Source organism: Manis pentadactyla, chromosome 7 (assembly GCF_030020395.1).
Source record: "Manis pentadactyla isolate mManPen7 chromosome 7, mManPen7.hap1, whole genome shotgun sequence".
NCBI classification, from domain to species: domain Eukaryota; kingdom Metazoa; phylum Chordata; class Mammalia; order Pholidota; family Manidae; genus Manis; species Manis pentadactyla.
In genome coordinates, this window is record NC_080025.1 from 81,562,680 (window position 1) to 81,582,821 (window position 20,142).

At 33.9% G+C, this 20,142-nt stretch overlaps 1 protein-coding gene across 1 annotated transcript in view; it reads left to right on the top strand.

Moving 5' to 3' along the window:
* The window catches only part of GLCCI1 (glucocorticoid induced 1), a 109,454-nt gene that overhangs the window by 36,424 nt on the left and 52,888 nt on the right, over positions 1 to 20,142 (top strand). Inside the window, exon 2 of the mRNA XM_036894518.2 lies at positions 7,362 to 7,513. Coding sequence (XP_036750413.1) covers positions 7,362 to 7,513 — 152 coding nt within the window. The remainder of the gene's footprint in view (positions 1 to 7,361; positions 7,514 to 20,142) is intronic.

Genomic DNA, 20,142 nt, shown 5'->3' on the forward strand with positions numbered 1-20,142 from the left:
TTGGTGTTGCCCTTCTTGGATCCTTTCTGTTGGGGGTTCTGTGTATTTCCGTGGTCTGTTTGATTACTTCCTCCCCCAGTGTGGGGAAGTTTTCAGCAATTATTTCTTCTAAGATACTTTCCATCTCTTTGCCTCTCTCTTCTTCTTCTGGGACCCCTATAATACGGATATTGCTCCTTTTAGATTGGTCACACAGTTCTCTTAATATTGTTTCATTCCTGGAGATCCTTTTGTCTCTCTCTATGTCAGCTTCCATGCGTTCCTGTTCTCTGATTTCAATTCCATCAATGGCCTCTTGCATTCTATCCATTCTGCTTATAAACCCTTCCAGAGTTTGTTTCATTTCTGCGATCTCCTTTCTGGCATCTGTGATCTCTTTCCGGACTTCATCCCATTTTTCTTGCGTATTTCTCTGCATCTCTGTCAGCATGTTTATGATTCTTATTTTGAATTCTTTGTCAGGAAGACTGGTTAGGTCTGTCTCCTTCTCTGGTGTTGTCTCTGTGATCTTTGTCTGCCTGTAGCTTTGCCTTTTCATGGTGATAGGAATAGTCTGCAGAACTGGGACGAGTGACGGCTGGAAGGACTTCCTTTCTTGTTGGTTTGTGGCCCTCCTCTCCTGGGAGAACAGCGGCCTCTAGTGGCTTGTGCTGCGCAGCTGCGCGCAGACAGGGTTTCTGCTTCCTGCCCGGCTGCTATGGAGTTAATCTCCGCTGTTGCTGTGGGCGTGGCCTGGCTCGGGCAGCTTCTCCAAAATGGTGGAGTCGCGTTGGAGCAGGAGCTGCTGGGAGGCTATTTATCTCCGTAAGGGGCCTCCCTGCTCCCTGCAGCCCAGGGGTTAGGGTGCCCAGAGGTCCCGGATTCCCTACCTCTGAATTAAGTGGCCCGCCCTGCCCCTTTAAGACTTCCAAAAAGCACCCGCCAAAACAAAACAACGACCACAAAAAAAAACAAGAAAAAAAATTTTTTTAATTAAAAAAAAAAATTTTTATTTAAAAAAAAAAAAAAAGGTGGTCGTTCGTTTTTCTTTATTCTCCGGTGCCAGCCTCAGGCCTCTGCTCACCGGTCTTTCTGCCCTGTTTCCCTAATATTGGGGTCCCTGTCCCTTTAAGACTTCCAAACAGCGCTCGCCAAAACAAAGCAGCAAAAAAGCAAAAAAAAAAAAATGGTCGCGCGCTTTTCTTATGTCCTCTGTCGCCCAGCCTCCAGTGCCTGCTCACTGTTCTTGCTGCCCTGTTTTCCCAGTATCGAGGGCCCTACACTCTGGCCCGGATGGCTGGGGCTGGGTGTTCGGCAGTCCTGGGCTCCGTCTCCCTCCCGCTCTGCCTGCTCTTCTCCCGCCGGGAGCTGGGGGGAGGGGCGCTCGGCTCCCGCGGGGCCGGGGCTTGTATCTTACCCCCTTCGCGAGGCGCTGGGTTCTCTCAGGTGTGGATGTGGTCTGGATATTGTCCTGTGTCCTCTGGTCTTTATTCTAGGAAGGGTTGTCTTTGTTATATTTTCATAGATATATGTTGTTTTGGGAGGAGATTTCCGCTGCTCTACTCACGCCGCCATCTTCCGCCCCTCAGACATATTTAATAATATGTTTGTCTTAACGGGACTTACGGCTGTTCCATGTTGAACATTAACAAAGTTAGTTGATAAGCTTGATTATTTTTGCTATGTTAATTGTTAAAAGACAAAAAGATTTTAAACACTTTAGGAGCATACTCTCAAGATAAAATGTCATTAGATGTATGTGTTTTGAAACTATTGGCTAACATTGTTAATTTGATTTTTTATATGAAAACTAGTTATTTAATATGTGTTCCATGTAGTAAAAAACTGGAAGAAGTGGTATTAATTTAGTTATCTTAAGTATTTTGCTAAATTGTATAGCTTGAGGATTCTTTGTAATTGTAATCAATGGATTTTGAATAAAGTAATAAGCAGTTCATTCCCAGTGGTGGTGTTATAATGGCTAAGTTTTAGAAAGTTCTAGTACTTACACAATAGTTGGAGTAATAGCTCTTTTTCAAAGGTTTAAATAAATTGCTATTTAAATGCTTTATTTAAGTTTACTTGTGCTTTGCTTATGTAACAAATGTTAATGGAAAGCTTGGGTAATAATCACTGATTGAGAGCTAAACACAGAGAACTGACCATTTTTATTTGCTTATGCAGACTGAACATAGGATAGAAAACGTTGGAATGTGTTAAGGTCCAAGAAAAGAATGTGGGCACTTTTTTTATTATGTGAGTTGGTTTACATTCTGTATGGCTTTATGACACTCAAAAATAGAGCATCGTCTTTACCACTTGGAAAGAAAGGTGTGGTGGCTTGTTTCATATTCCTCTGTAGCTAAAGTTCTTAAAGTTTTCAATTTTCAATAACTTCTTTTAACTTACAGAAATTCTACTTTGTTAATTTCCCACTGCAGATTAACTTCTTGAGACATCAGATTTCCAAACTCACTCGCCAATCTGCAATCATTGCCACTAAAGGAAAATTCTTGGGAACAAGTTAATTAATTAACCATCATATTGCATTGCTCTGACAATTAGATATTAGGCTTTTTTTTTTCCTATTTAGAACAGTGCCTGGTTTACTATTCAGAGTCAGAGTTATTTTAATAAAGCTTCTTGTTTTTAAGCCTATTTTACTATTACTACTTGGAAGTTGAATTTCCACTTGACCGTTAGAGAGCAAGAATTATTTTGTATAGTCTTCAGTAGGTACTGGAGGGAAGCTTCAGGCCTACTAAGTGCTGCTGCCATGATTCTCTATTCAGGGAGTGAAACAGGAAGAGAAAGCACAGCCTATAAATGACTGTAATAGGGAAAATGTTTAACAGACTGTTGCTATGAACTCTCATTTTCTGGTTCTTACAATGATGATAGTACTGGAAATAGATGTGACTCTTCTAAGCATATTTTTTTGCTGAATGTATTCCGTATATTACTCTCAAATATTTAAGTAAGAGATGTTAGTAACAGAAGTGCTAAGTGGCATGGCAGAAGTCTTGTAACACCTTGACAGTTTCCCTTGGTGTAGAGGGCATCTTGCTATATGCTGCCTAATTTATTTTTTGCTTTGTTTGCCTTCCTGTCCTTCATTGCTGTGTATGTACCAATATATACACTGCTTTATATTATAGTCTAATTATATGTATTATTTCTCCCCCAACCAGATTTTAAACTACTTGAGGAGAGTTAAAATTTATTTTGGAATTCTCCTTGGTACATGGAACAGTGCTTTCCACATAATAAACATTCAGTAAATTTTATTTAGTAATGATGAGTACCTGGTTTTACCGCTTATGCTGATTTCCTGATGCTCATTTAGCTAAAGTAATAATAGTATTTATTTCATTGATTTTCTTTCTTACTCTACATATGTAATTGAATATTTACCTTATTTTAGCAACTTTATTATGTTATTCAAGCTCTTGTAAATTAATTCAAAGATTGTTTGACTATATTAATGTATGTTTCTAGTTGATAAGGTGTCCTTTTGTTTGATCTACTTGAATTCAGGTAATTTTGTAACAATAGAGAAATAATATTTGACTCAATTCAAAACTGAATACATATTCTAATCACTACAGTGATAATAAAATAAACAATATATTATATTGAATATATAAATAATACAAAGCAATGTTGATTTTCCTATTGCATGAATTACAAAACCTGAATTGGTAGGGGAGATACCACTAATTCAATAAAATTTGGGAGAATCAAGACTTAGATATGAGGCAGTTAAAAACTTATTGTCTTGATACTTTGGATAATAGGAACATATCATCTTACTGAAATACAGTTACACTGTTTATGATAAATCTAAGGCCCTAGTGACATTTGGTAAGTGTGATTATTATGGCTAATCATATCTTAGAAGAGTGTTATCCTTGCCAGTTATTATATTTCTTCTGAACTTTTACTCTTTAAATAATTTCAAAATTACTAACAATTCCATATCTTTGAAATTTTCCTGATGTGAGCAATGGTGAAAAACTTTCTTTTAAAGTGTATGTTTGAAATATAACCTTTCAAGTACATTTGCCTTGTATACTTTCATTTTTTTAAAAATGATGACTGGTAAAGTGAATTTTATAACAAGGTACAGACACTGTTGTACTACTTCTTTCTTTGTAGACAGACCTTTTGTTTTGGTATTGATAATGGGTGGTGCTTGTCTATACATTCTTACCACAGTTTAGTAATATGGTAATATCACAGAATTAGACAAATCTAACCAGCCAATCTGTAGATTGAATTTAGCACCCAATTTCAGATCCCTTATCCCAGTTGAGGTGAGCAAGGCCACCCATTGAGATACAGGGAGCATCATAGCTTCTCTATTTTTTAAGATATTTTTAAAATTTTTTATTTCATTCACATAAATATAAGCTTCTGTTTTCTCTATTTTATAATATGTATAACATTAATATAGTACATATTCCATTTATAAATAACTACAGTTACTGCTACATGCTTATACATTTACTAATAGGAGTACTTTGTCAAAATAATTTGAAAACCATAGTTCTGACAAAGTAGCTAATCAGAAAGTAGACACTAAAGGGAGAACTTGAGATCTTATGAAAGTGATAGGCAACGGTCCAGTGATTAAAAACATAGTTGATAAATGCAGACTAGAATATTGTATTATACAGATTGGGGGTCTCCTTTATAGATTCTTCTTATCTTATAACACAGAAAAATGGTCCCTATTGTTTATTTACCCAGTTAAAAGAAGTTCTAATACTGTAAGTAGACCCCATATAACTTTTTTAATAGTTTGGAGCAGTTTAAGTTCAGGTAGAAGTTTTTCACTTATATGATGGGTCTTTGTTTTCTGGACATAGCTGACCTTTATGTAGGCCTTTTTTACTTTAGCAGTGACCTGCTGTAAATGTTGGCTCTTTTTCAAGGGATAATCTGTTTTTGTCTTCTGTTTTTTCCTGGTGAAGGGAATGTAAGATAACTTTCAAAAATGTTAAATAGATCATTATGGATTAGATTATGAGAGACATGTTAATTTTCTGTGTTTCCTAAAGTTGCTAAAATTTATGGGTATTGCTTTTATACCCAGAAAAAATTATTTAAAAGAATTGATAGAAATACCTAATAATAGTAGGACTAAAAACAGTCTGCCTATCTTCCAAATTACTTAAGATACCGTGGGAGGGTAAGAAGAGAGAAGAAGAAACAGTAAAACATAGAAAACAAGTAGCAAGGAAGCATTACAAAGCAGGAAGAAAAAAGTTACAAGGTAAACCAAATTTGTTAAAAATGTAAGTGGGATAAACTTACCTTCTATAACAAGAAGGCTTACTTCAAAGTTTTTTCAAAAAGCCTAATTATGTGCTGTATACAAGAGATACACATAAACAAAACGGCTTATAATGATTCAGAGAAACTGAAAATGAAAGAATAGATATGCCAGGCAAATTATAATAGAAAGAAAAGCAAAAGGAAAATCATAATGTTCAATTGACAGTTTAAAAGTAAGAAGTAATAAATGGAACAGATTATAATGGTGAAGCATATAAGCCATAATGATGATGTCATGGATCAATATGTACCAGATTATAAAGAACTAAAATATAAATGATAAAAAGTTGCAAGAAATAGAGATTTATAGATCTCAATAATAGTTTAGAAATTTTAAGGTACTTCTCTAAATTATCTAATTATCTGCTGGTAATTAAATTATTCATATAAGCTATATTTTTATTTCAGTTGATGTACAAAAAAACTATATATTCTAAAAATAAAAATATACTTCTCTATGACTCATGAAATGTTTATAAAAATTGGCCATGTTTTTGGTCACAAGGGAAATTTCAGGTAATTTTTACCAAAGGGTAGAAATAGGTCATCATAGATTCTCTGCCTATAGTGAAGTAAAATTAGAGTTAAGTCATTAAGATAGGGAGGCTATTTGGTAATTTTCAGATCTTCTCTAACACTCTTGGGTCAAAGAAGAAATCAAGACCACAGTTGTAAAATATGATAACATCAGAGTGTACATTTTCTTTTGCTTGTTTTCTGGTTTAAAAAAGAAAACTAATTATGTATTATGGTTTCAGGGAGGCAGTTAAAGGACAGCATTCAACAACAAATGTTTCTTGACCCTCTATAATGTACAAGGCATTTTGTTTGATGAGATACACCTCTGAATAAGACTTTGAGCCTTGGAGCTTGTAATCCACTGGATTTTATTATAGAATGCACATTAGTGGTACATTATTTAGGATGTATGTATGAAAAAAGCCTCTATAGTTTCTTGACAAACTATGGAGTTCAGTATGATCGTTTCAGTTTTCAACAGAGTTGCCCATGGTACCTGTATGGAAAGGAGAGCAGATTGGCATTGTAGCTTAACTGAACAGCATGTAGAATGTCTGGAGATTTTAGTTCCATTTTACCTCTGTCACCTCTTAGCAGTTAAGTTTCTTTGGACAATTCAATTTTATTCTTCTGGGCTTCACATTCTTCGTTGATAAATGAGGAAGTTGAATTAAAATATAAGGTTCTTTATACACATTATTTTTGTATAGCTGTGAATATTTGTTAAATATTTAGCCGTTGACTCCTTTTCAGTCTGCAGGCACTAAACTTATGCTCCAGTGGAGGGGAAGACAAACTTAGGGTTCCATGCAGAGGAAGGAGCATATATCTTAAACAAAGAAATAGAGAAAGGGAGGCATTGGGGAAGTTTCCACAGAGGCAGTGTAACACCTGAGCTGGTCTTGAAGCTGAGACTTTGTCAAGTGAACACAGAAGGAGAAAGTTCTAAGTTCTGGAGATAATAGAGACAGAAGGGAGTGTTTTACATTTGGGAATCTGCAGTTCATGTGATATGGGTTTATGCAGGAATAGCAAGACATTAAGCATTTAGTAAACAGGAGCCAAATTGGGGGGCGATATACAGGCTTTAAGTGAAAGACAATGAATAAACATGGAAATTTTTTCAGCAGTGAAGGGGAAGGAGGCACTGTAAGATTTAGTCGAAATGGATGCAGAGATAGCAGTTAGGAAATTAGCAGTCCAGGTGAGGCAGGATGAGGTCTTGAAGTAATGGCAGTGGGATGATAGATTTTAGAGTAGGTCTCTCAAATGGATGGGCTTCATAGAGTCTGAGACAGCCCTCGAAGTGTATGCAGGAAATTTAATATGTGAGTGTATTTTCTTTTGGAGAGGGTCTGTAAACTTCATCATCATGTACAAGGGCTATTAAGGGTGAATACATACAGTAAGAGTAAGGAAAACTGAGAGGGTGACATGACATCCTACAAACTATGAAGTTTAAATAATTTTAAATTTTATTTTATTTGTTAGCCACTAATCTAATTTTTTTTCACTTTTTATAGTGGACAGGCCAAAATCTCAGCAAGTTCGAACCTCTAATACAATACGGCGAACCTCTTCTTTGGATACGATAACAGGACCTTATCTCACAGGACAGTGGCCGCGAGATCCTCATGTGCATTACCCTTCATGCATGAAAGATAAAGCTACTCAGGTAAAATAAGCAAATCAAAACTAGCTTTATTACCCTGTAGTTTTTCTGTTTTGATAACAGTAAAGAAAATGTAATTGAATGAAGTTTCCCAATTTTGAAATATAATATATTTCAAAGAAAGCCATTTCTTTTAATAAATTGTAGACTAATTATTTTTTGTCATCTGGGTTTAAAAAAAAGTTTTAGAATCACTACTTAATAAATAGCACATCATATGTATTACATGGTTTTTGAGTTCTATGTTATACTTTTAAGAATTGCTTCCAACAGAAATTAATATAGTGATTAGTAATTTTTGAAGAAAAGTTTGCATGGTTCTTGGAAATAATTTATAAAGCATAAACACATCGCTAATAAAATTTATGTTGAAGAATTTTTTTTTTGCCATTTAAAGCTAAGACTGAAAACCTTGAGAGATACATAGAAAATTTGACACACACTTCCTATTTGTAGAAGGTTACCCAAACTTTTGATTTGAAAAGCTTTTCCTTCTAGATCAGAAAAAAATCTGCAAACATCTTAATTTATGATTTTTGAGTTCTTGACCATATCTTCATAATAGTCAATCAACATTATGAAGAATACTGAAAGTGTAAGAGATGTTTTTTGGCCATTAAAGAGTATACAGCATAGTTAGGAACATAAGTTGTTAATTTATGAATATTAGGAATAGAAGACTGTATAATTTGATGTCAGATGAATGGAACATTTTAATGTGGGAGGGAATTCAGAGTAATGAGAACATTTTGGGTTTTGTAGGTTTGGAAGCTAGCTAGAAAGATTAAAGTTTCATATCTGGTGAGTGAGGGAAGATAAAAAGGGGAGAAAATTTTGGACATGATTTAAGAATCTTCTCAATTTTTGTAATTTTCTCAGACAAGCTTGAAACCGTGAGATTAGCTTCTTTATCATCCATTCTGTCAGTTCTGCCTTTATAATATTTTATGTCACACCCAGGCTTTTGCTTTCCATTCTTCATTTTGTGAGGATAAGAAACAATTTGGGATTCCCAAGTAGAAATAAGTAGCAGAACTCAAGAGATGTGGACCTAGACACTGAGAAATAGACAGGTAATTCAAAACTATATTTTAGGAAGAGTAAGGCTCACAAATATGATAAGGTATTGGTTGGTAAGAAGAGTATAAAGAAAAGTCCAGGGACCAAGGACCTAGTGTTTGAAATGAACCCAAGGGAAAACGAAAGAACAAATATGTTCACCTGGAAGCAACAAGAAAAGGAGGTAGTTAACATTCACTGAATATGTACCATGTGCTGTGTGTGTCATTTAATTCTCACAAGAAAACATAATAAGATTACACAGGTTGGGAAACAGAAACTCAGGGAAGTTAGGTGACTTATTCTGGATCATAAAACCAGAAAGTATTGGAACCAAGTTTCTAATACAGGTTAATTTCTCCACCATCCTGTGCTTCAGTTTTATGGTGATGTTAGGATAGTTGTTGTTAGTGGTAAATGTGCATGCATGTGTCACCTAGTAGAGTAACTGGCACTGTATTTAAAGTGGCTAACTATTCTTTTTGATTTAAAAAACTTTTATTTACTATATGCTTTATGCTGACACTATCCAGAAACATTATCTTATTCATCCTTCAAAAAAATTCTGAGAAAGAGCTAGAGAAAGAGCAATAGCTAAGATGAGAACTGAAATAGTCTATCCTTAGATAGCCAAAGGAAAGAAAGCTGTTCTATGAAAGGAAAAATTGTTAATAGTGTCAGGTGCTGAAGAGAGGTCATGGAGAATCAGGACTGGATTTAGAATTAGGGGCACATAGTTTTGGAGAGTTCATTATTAATGATACAGTAGAGGAGGAAACTCATGTTTGGTAGTTAAGAAGAGAGATATGGAGATAGAAGGAAATGACACTGGATAGGTTTCTGAAATGTGTCTGTTTCATTATCTCTATGATAAGTTAGTGAAACCTAACTCATGATTATGTTATATGACTAAATGTATTTGAAAGTGAATATGGCACTACACATACTAGGTTATTAGTTCTAGATATAGACATGCCCATTTGTAATATTTGCAGAGTCTGAAACAAATATAAATGAAGATGCACATACTATATATAAGTTAGCAAACTATTACATTAAACATGTTTTGTCCTTCCACTTTGACAAACTTTCATATGGCCCTTGAAGTTCAAGTTGGAACTAAGAATTCCTGGATTCTTCAGGTACATGCCAGAATGTGTCTGCATGGGTTGAGCACACTTCACCTTCTGAGCTTAAAACCGTATCTCTTCCTCCCCTGTGCACCATCCATGCTCTTTACATGTATATCTGAACCCCCACTCCTCACATTCATGACCCATCCATCCATCCATCTCCAGGAAATGAGACCCCGGGAGTAGGTCCCTGCAAACCTCGGACACAGGGCTTGCTGCCATTTGGGCAAGGAATTCTGTGTCTAGATTACCCAGAGCATGGTTGCTGACAGAGGTGAGGGCTCATGGTGTGCATGTCCTTCTGGCCCCAAAGTCTCTTCCGCCTGTGGGAAGGGACATGATTGGAAGAGAAATAGAGTAATTTCTCCTAAAGCTTGAGTTACAGGGTAGGGGCTTTTCTTGTCTGGATCTGTACATAGGTGATTTATTTGAGAAACCTGACATCAAAAGGAAAGCAAATATAAGCCACATTTTACAAATGAGATGCTAAAACTTAGAGAAATTAAGTACTTTGCATATGGTTTATAGCAAATAAATACAAAAAGATTGAAACCCACATTTGGCTGATTTTTCTTTTTCTCCAGTTTCCTACTGCCTCTCATAGTAACCACTAAAGCAAAGAGCACTTAACCCAGTGCTTGCCTGACAAGCATAAGAAGCAGTCGTGACCCCAAACATCTATTAGTTTAATTGGAATATGAGAGATGAGCATATGAGATGGTTTTTATTGTTATGTCCATTCTTCTTTGATTAACTCTTACACTCTTGGGGAAGAAAGTAGAAGTTTTTATGTAGTGGCAGGAAGGTGGTACAGTCAGCTTGCTAGAGATATTAAATACTTAGGCTGTCTGATTTGGGTGGAGGGCATCTCTGGTATTATCTTCCTTTCATATTTCTATATTTCAGCTATCTTAATTACTGAGAGTTAGAAATAAAATTCTTGATTTTTACACTTAATGTGTTGCACTCAGGGCCTTTTAAAAAGAGTAGCAGAGTGTTGTAAAAAAGACTGGACTTCGGAGACAGATCTTGTGTTTAAATCATGACCTAGTGTGAGGGAACTTTCTGTGGAAGGTTTGTATATCGATGGAGCTTTTGGTTACTTGGGTGAATTCATTTATCAGAACTTTGTAAGAATACCCTTGTGCATTTTATTTTATGAGTTTAAAAATATAGAGTATAAGCAAATATTAAACTCTAATAATATGTATGTTTAGGGGTAGAGTGTATTGCTGTCTGCAACTTGCTTTGAAATAAACCAAAAATAACATCTACTGAAGAATGGATAGATGAATAGATGTGATAAAGTCAGTACAGCAAAATATTAAATATAGAATCTAAGTGTGGCTCTATGAGTACTCACTAAGCAGTTTTTCCACTGGTTTTTGTTTGAATTTTTAAAAATGAACTGTTGGGGGTAAAAAAAATGGCGCACTGAATTAATTGCTGTGTGGCCCAAACTTCAGTTTTCTTTTCTATAAATTGAAGTTAATAATACCTAGTTTGCACATTCACACATTTATTCCGAGGAAAAAAAGAGAGAGCTTCACATTTTTAAGGCCAGTGAAGAAAGGGATCATTGCCAGCTTATTGGAATTATCTGTATAGTTTAATGGAAAGAAAACTCAGTTTTCACCATGTAGTCTGAAGCATCAAGCTTCCTCTCTGGACAGATACTACATTCAGCATATGAATGTGTTTTTAATGAGAGAATAATATCTACTCTTTGTAAAGTGGTCAAACAGTAACAATAGTATAGACCAATAATCAAAGGTGTTTCCTTTGACTTCCCAGGTGTAGTAATAGTTAGGGCTGTTAACAAATATTTGCATTACCTCTCCTTGGCACACATGGTAGGATTATACTTCTCTGCCCACTAGAAGTTAAATGTGGCCCTGAGACTTGCTTTGGGAAAAATTTTAAAGAGTTGATGTACCAAAACCAGACAAGGACAGTACAGGAAAAGAAAATTACAGGCCAATATCCATGATGAACATAGATGCAAAAATTCTCAGCAAAATACTAGCAAACTTAATTCAGCCATACATTGAAAGGAATATACCGTGATCAAGTGGGATTTATTCCAGAGATGCAGGGTGGTTTAGTGTCTACAAATCAATCAACATGATATACAACATCAACAAAATGAAGGACAGAATTCACATGATCATCTCAATAGTTGCAGAAAAGCATTTGACAAGATTCAACATCCATTCATGATAAAACTCTCAACAAATTGGGTATAGAGGGAACATACCTCAACATAAAGGCCGTACATGACAAACCTATAGCTAACATACTTAATGGTGAAAAGTTATAAGCTTTTCCTCTAAGATCAGGAACAAGTCAAGAGTGCCTACTCTTAGCACGCTATTCAACATAATATTGGAAGTTTTAGCCGGAGCAATTAGGTGCGAAAAAGAACTAAAAGCCATCCAAATTGGGAAGGAAGAAGTAAAATTGTTCTGTCTGCAGATGACATGATACTATGTATAGAAACTAAAGTCTCCACCAAAAAACTGTTAATAAATGAATTCAGTAAAGTTGCAGGTTAGAAAATCAATACACTAAAATATGTTGTATTTCTTTACACTAATAACAAACCTCTCAGAGAAATTAAGAAAATAACCCCATTTACAATTGCATCAAAAAGAATAAAATACTTAGGAATAAACTTAACCCAGGTGAAAGTCCTATACACTAAAAACTATAAAACACTAATGAAAGAAATGGAAGAAAACACAAATAAACAGAAAGATATTCCATGCTCATGGGTTGGAAAATTTACTATTGTTAAAATGTCCGTATGACCCAAAACAATCTACAGATTCAGTGTAATCATATCAAAATTCCAATGTCAATTTTCACAGAAATAGAACAAACAGTTTTAAAATTTGTATGGAACCACAAGAGACCCTGAGTAGCCAAACCATCTTACAATAGAACAAGCTGGAGGCATCACACTCCCTGATATCAGACTATGCTACAAAGCTACAGTAATCAAAGCAGTATGGTATTGGCATAAAAATAGACACATAGATCAATGGAACACAACAGAACCCATAAAAAACTACACATATATGGTTAGTAAATTTATGACAAAGAAGCCCAAAAATATACAATGAAGGAAGGACAGTCCATTCAATAAATAGTGTTGGGAAAACTGGACAGCTGCATGCAAAAGAATGAAACTGGATCACTGTCTTACACCACTCACAAAAAATAAATTAAATTAAGGACTTGAAACCATAAAGCTAGAACCAACACAAGCAGTAAGTTCCTTGATATGGATCTTAGTGATGATTTTTTTGTATTTGATATCAAAAGTAAAGGCAAAAAAAGCAAAAATAAGCAAGTCAGACTGTATAAAACTAAAAAGCTTCTACACAGCAAAGGAAACCATCAACCAAATGAAAAAGCAACCTCCTGAATGGGAGGAAATATTTGTAAATTATGTATCTGATAACTGGTTAATGTGCAAAATCTATAAGTAACTCATATAACTCAATAGCAAGAAAAAAAACATGATTAAAAATGGGCAGAACATCTGAAGAGACATTTTCCAAAGAAGACATACAGATGGCTAACAGGCACATGAAAGGATATCCACCATCACTAATCGTTAAGGAAATGCAAATCAAAACCACAATGAGGTGTGACTTCATATCTGTTACAATGGCAGATACCAAAAATACAAGAAAAAAACAACTGCTAGCAAGGATGTGGAGAAAGGTGAACCTTTTTGTGCCATTGGTGGTAATATAAATTGGTGCAGCCAAACTTACAAAATTTTCAAGTTTCCTCAAAAATTTGCAAATAGAACTACTATATGATCCAGCAACTCCATTACTGTTTATTTATCCAAAGGAAAAGAAAACAGTTGCTCAAAATGATACATGCATGCTTATTGCAGCATTATTTACTTCCTCCATGGCTCTTGGTCTCTTTACAATAGCTAAAATATGGAAAACAACCCAAGTGTCCATCAGTGGATGAACGGATAAAGAAATTGTGGTAAATATATATGCAATAGAATATTATTCAGCTATAAAAAAAGAACAAAATCTTGCCACTTACAACAGTGTAGATAGACCATGTGGACATTATGCTAAGTGAAATAAGTCAGAGAAGGACAAATACTATCTCACTTATATGCAGAATCTTAAAGAAAACAAAATAAAGTTCATAGATAACAGAGAACAGATTGGTGGTTGCTGGGGGTAGGGAATGAATGAAATGGGTAAATGGAGTCAAAAGGTACGAACCTCCAATTATAACAAATGAGTAAGCCTAAGGGATGTAGTGTATGACATGGTTAATAATACCACATTGCATATTTGGAAGTTGCTATGCTAGTAAACCAATTTTAAAAGTTCTCATCACAAGAAAAACAAAATTCTGTATGTATAGTGGTAAATGTTAACTAGACTTACTGTGATCTTTTCACAGTATATACAAATATTGCATCATGCTGTTCACCTGAAACTAATATAATGTATATTATTTTACCTTAAAAAATAAAAAGCGGATACATTCACTCTGACAAGGGTAACGTCAAATATACATGCTTATTTTACTAATCATTTTCCTTGCCTTTTGAAATCAGAAGTGATGCTTTACATGAAATCCATTGACACATAACCTGTAATAGTGATTTTCTTTAGTAGAGCTCTTAATAATTGGTCATGATCACATTTATGGAATAAATTCTCAGTTTATGGAGTTCTTTATTTAAATATATTGTAGCAGATGAAGTATTTGTTAATATTGTATTTTTTCAATATTTCCGAGACGAGGTCTGAAATTTTTCTTAATGTAAGCCTTAGATTACTAGTGTTGTACATGCTTCATAAAAAAATTTTGTAAAATTTCCTTCCTTTCTGCTCTGGCATGGTATAAATATCATCCCAATTATCTGTTACTTGAGTCTTAAAGAATTTTACCTATGAAGCTGACTAGACTACTATGTTTTTGAATATAACTCTAGTAAATCTCAACTTCTTCCATTGCGCTTGGTCTCTCTTAGTTTCTAGTTCTTCTGTTCAAGTTTTTTCATTTGTTTTCCTAGAACATAATCCATTTCATCTAGGTATTCAAGTGTAATTGCGTAGTATTTTGCAAAGCACTCATATAAATTTTCTAATTTCTTGTGTATCTGCAGTAATTTTTCTTCACTCAGTTTTAATATTGCATGTTTATGTTTTGATTGTTTATTAGGTTATATAATATTTAAAAGATTTTTTAATGCTCTGAATTTATTTTCCTGTTTTTCTTTTTTTTAGTTTATTGTCCTCTGACTTTGCTCTCTCATTGCCTTTCTTCTGCCTTCCTGGAGTGTATATTACTCTCATTCTAGATTCTAGAGATGAGTGCCTAATTTCTGTATTTGTCATATTTCTTGTGTAGTAATATGTGTTTTTTGCCAAGATTTATCCTCTGAACTCAGCTTTATGTTTGAAAATATGCAATTCAGTTTTGATATCCTGTTTATAGCATATGAGAGCTTTTTGTTTTTAATTTCTAAATGGTTAAATCTCTTCCTAATAAAAATTTAATTTTTAGTTTATTGTACTAATGTTCAAGTATAGAATTATAGGTCTTTGGAAACAGCATTGGTATTTTTTTGTGGCCTAATACCCGATGAGTTTTCCTCTTAATACTCTGTATTTGAAAATGAGATACAGTCTTTACTTTTAGATATAAAATTCATTATATATTAATTCAACTTTATTAATTGTATTACTCAGTTTCCATATAGCCACTTTTATTTATGTCTGTTCTGTCATGAGCTAGCAGTTGTTAACATTTCTATTGATGTCATTTTCCAATGGTCATTGCTTTATATATCTTGATTAATAGCATAGAAGTTAAAAGATTTAAATCTATTGTTATCTCCCCCATGGTTGATATTGTTTGTTATTATAGAATACTCCCTGTCTTGATTAATAATTTTCCCCAAAATTTAACTTTTTCATTATATAAATTAATATTATAAACTCTTTTTCATTGTTCAAGAGCTCTGTTTCTGGAATCAGACAAGCTTGCTTTTGAATCTTGGCTCTAGCATTTTCTAGTTTTGTAATTTTGGGCAAATTACTTTACCTGTGTGCCTCCGTTTTCTCATTTGTTAGTGGGATGTTATATCTCCAGGATTATTGTAAGGATTAAATCCAGTAAATGCATTTGAAATGCTGACTAGTGACTGACACATTAAATGTCAATAAGTAATTGCTATTATTATCTACATTTACCAGCAGAGACAGGGAAAAATAGGTGAATGTTTGGATATTGGCCATGGCCCTGTTAATTCGCAGCTGAAAAGGAGAACCTCAAATGGACATTTCTTTGTCCTTTATTCCCCCTCTTTGCCATGCTTTTTGTTTCTTAGTTTATTTTTGTCTTTTGTCTTTCTGTTCTGGTAAATCTTGCTTATTGCTGGCAATTATTAGCTTTGAGCCTTTTATTTGCCGTATTTCTCTCTGTTAGGGAAAAATGACATTGTGCACCTGGCATTTTTTTTAACAAGGTCTGATGGGCATTTGAGGTGAGAGTAGGTTGTAGTCTATGCAATTCCTTTGATTTTGATTGCCTATCTACTCCCCTCATTTGTCCTCCCTCCAAAGTTAGTATCAGAGAAAGATTTCAGGGCTTTTGTTATTTACCTCTTGTATTCTTTGAGTGGGGAGATGGGATGGTTAGATCTTAAATGAAGTGCTGCAAACTCTACTTCCCTTTCTCTATATGATGTTTTCCTTTCTATTTTTATTTAATTTTCAAAAATTAAAGCACGAAAATATAAACATGTCAAAAGTGAATACAATAGCATTTTAATTAATTGTTCTTAGTTTCTTAATGATCCTACTTCTATGCCAGCATCTTTCCCTGGAAATCTATTTATTTTTATTTAGCTATAAGAAACATATCTGGAATAAGTACTTAACATTTGGCTTTAGCCAAATCAATAAAATCAAGTACTCAGAACTAGAATATGTAACTTCTTTGCTATTGAAATTATATTTAAAATACTCTATCCTTTTCCTTTCTTTGTGAAAGGAGCTTGGTTGGGAGGACTTTAATCAAAGGAGTAGAGATGATATACCTCAAATAGTAATAGATATAAAAGCAAACTTTCAGTTTTACCGCTCTGATCAGGAACTCATTTCCTGACCAAAAGTCATACTTGATACCGCTATTTGGGTTTCCTGTGCCCTTGTTGAAACGCTTGCTGTTAAAGTATCTTTCAGAAGCAGCCGTTGCTGGAACATTTTGGAGGGTGGGAGATTTTTCTTGAAATGGAAGCAAGTCTAAAGATTTGGCCTCTTAGATTATGTTCTAGGGACCTAAGCTGTTGTTTCTACAGAGCTGGCCCCTAACTGGATGTTGACTAAATGTATACGAATCTGTACAAGATCACCTTTATTTTTTTCTTTCAACCATTAGCTAATTAAGAGAGAGAGGATGGTATATTCCTGAGTCAAACAGTTCCTGGTTTATAGAGTAATATTTTTGGTTGCCCCCAAGAATATACTCAGTATATTAATGAAAATTTTAAACCCATAGATAAAAATACTTAATATTTTGTGTAATTTCAAATAATATCTGTAAAATTACCAGAAACTCAAACTTTTACTTACTAACTTTTAAAAAGTATTTACTCTTTTGGTCAGAAGTAAAAGGTATATAGCAAAGAGCCTTCTCAATACTCCGGTTACCCATATTACTTTTTCCTCCCATTACCAGAAATGTTTAACATGTAACAAAATTAACCTATTTTTCTTCATCTCTTCCCCATACCTTTACTCGTAAGCTAGCTCTAGGTAATATTGTGAAATAGGTTGTATTTATTTGTAACAATCCTCTTGAACAACCCTGTTGACCTTTGTTCTCTGGTATATTGGTTCTCAACCTTTCACATCTTAAAACCCACCATTTTTCTGTTAAAAATCCTGTGCTAGTAATAAACAGTTAGCATTTATTTAGACATTCATTAGAGACATTAAGCTTTAAGAACTTAAGAATTACATCATAGTTAAGGGTATAGTATAATAAAGCAGTATGCCTTTTAAGTTATTAATAACTAGTATAAAATTGTGTTAAGAATAGGATATATCACATTGATAGGAAATAGTATAAACCAGGTGAAAACAATTTGCTGTGCTATTAGAATTCTCATAGATTTTGGATGATGACACAATTTCGTATTACAAGAACAATTACATAAAATAATCCACATTAAGCTTCTAGCACAGTATCTACGACATAGTAGATGTTAATATGCTGGTGAATTTAGCTGCCTTTGTATTAGAATCTATAACATTTTACTGTCAGCAGGTTTAAATATAAAAATTGGTAGAAAAAGTTATTATTACTAATGCAGTTATGAACATTAAGTAAGTCTGGATTGGTAGAAAATGTCATAGAAATGATACAAATAATTCCAGGGTATAACAGGGCTCTGAAACTCAAACAATTCCTGGTAGCTCAGGATTCATTTAGTGTGAAGTATCTTACTGCTGTCTACTGTTGAGTCTTACAAATAAGAAATGATACTTAAGGTACACAGGTTCAGATATGGGAGGTGAACTTAAATGTTATGGAGACTCTTCCCTTCCTTACTATGTGTATGTCCCATTGATGATATTCATGCCATCAGTGGAGCACTATTAGTTTTAATGACCTGTGAATGGTGAGGAAATATTTTTGGCAGATACCTAGTTGTCATCTATGTTGGTGATTTGCTATTCAGATATGAGAGATTTAAAAACCTTTAAAAGCTATTGAGGGACAAAAAAAGTAATTCCGTCTCTTGGATAATTCAGGGCAGTTATACTCCCATGTGATTGTTAAAATGTGTATCATTTAAAATGTTTGAAAATATTACTTAAAAAAATTAAATTACTCTCATTTTTTTACTTCTTGAAACTCAGAAACCAAAGCAAATTGTAATTCTAAAAATTGTATCACCAACAAATGAACACATTAATACTCTCTGAAGACTGAAAATTAGATCTTAATATTTGATTTTAAATCTATCCTCAATAGCAGAAATAGATTTGTTGGAGTAGATATTACTAAGTGTAAATATCAAATAATAAATTGAAATATTGCTTATACTTTAAGTTCTGCATATAACTGTCTCCTCTTAGTTAAAGCAGAAACTGGGTATTTGTCAAGAGTCTGTTTCATAACTCTTTTTCTGTAAGAGAGGGAATAATATTTCTGATGTATACTTTATTTTATGTTGCATTAGTTCCTTTAGTTCCTTTGCTAAATGTTCTCACATGACTTTAGAAATCTGACCAGATAGATTATAAATGTACAGTGCCTCCTAGCTTTTTCTGTTGTACTGCTTGACTAGTGCCTCTGTGTGATTTGAAACTCGACAAGAAAAGCATGGCAGAAAATACCAATTATTTTTGAGAAAATACAATTAATGCTTGGGATTTACAGGTTCAGCAATACATCGTTTTTTTTTCATTGAAAAATAAGAGTATTTATAATTGCCTCTTTCACTCAAATATTTTTTAGTAAACAGTTTTATTGAGATATGATTTATATATATATACCATAATGTTCACCTCTTCTTAAAGTATATAATCTATATTACAATTTAATATAGTCTCAGAGTTGTGCAACCATTGCCATAATCAATTTTAGAATGTTTTCATCACTCCAAAAAGAAATCACTGTAACCACCACCTCTCACTCAGTGCTTCTCTCATCCTCTCCCTCAGCTGTAGGCACACATTGATCAACTTTCTGCCTCTATAGATTTGAATATTTTGAACTTTTCATATAAATGGACTCATACAATATGTGGCCTCTTGTATTTGGCTTCTTTCACTTAGTATTTTTAGGTTCATCCATGTTGTAGCATGGTTCAGTACTGTATTCCTTTTTATTGCCAAATAATACTCCAGGGTATGGATATACTAAAATTCCTTTATATATTCATGAATTGATGAACTGCTGTGAGCATTTGTGTACAGGTTTTTATGTAGACATATGTTTTCATTTCTCTAGGAATTTCTGGGTCATATTGTAGCTCTGTATTTAACTTTTTCAGGAAAGCATGTTCATGGATATTTTTACCTTCATGTAATTAAAGTATATCATGAAAGGCATATCCAAGCTGAATTACAACTTCCTGTAAGTATTCTTATCAATAATCTCCCTCTAATATTTGTGGGTGTTTAACATTTCAGTGACCTTCAGTTTTCAGTTACTTTAAACACTTAAATGTCTCAGTTTTTCTGAAGTCTCCAACTCCATTCTCATAACCAGCATTTGATAATTTACCTACAAACACTTGTAGTTATAAGAGAACCCAAACCCCCTAGTCAAAGGAAGTCCTGTCTATCAAAAAATACTTTATGTGATGTGTACTACCATCCTAACTTACATGTAATCAGTCCAATAGGTTTGAGGTTTATATCTGAA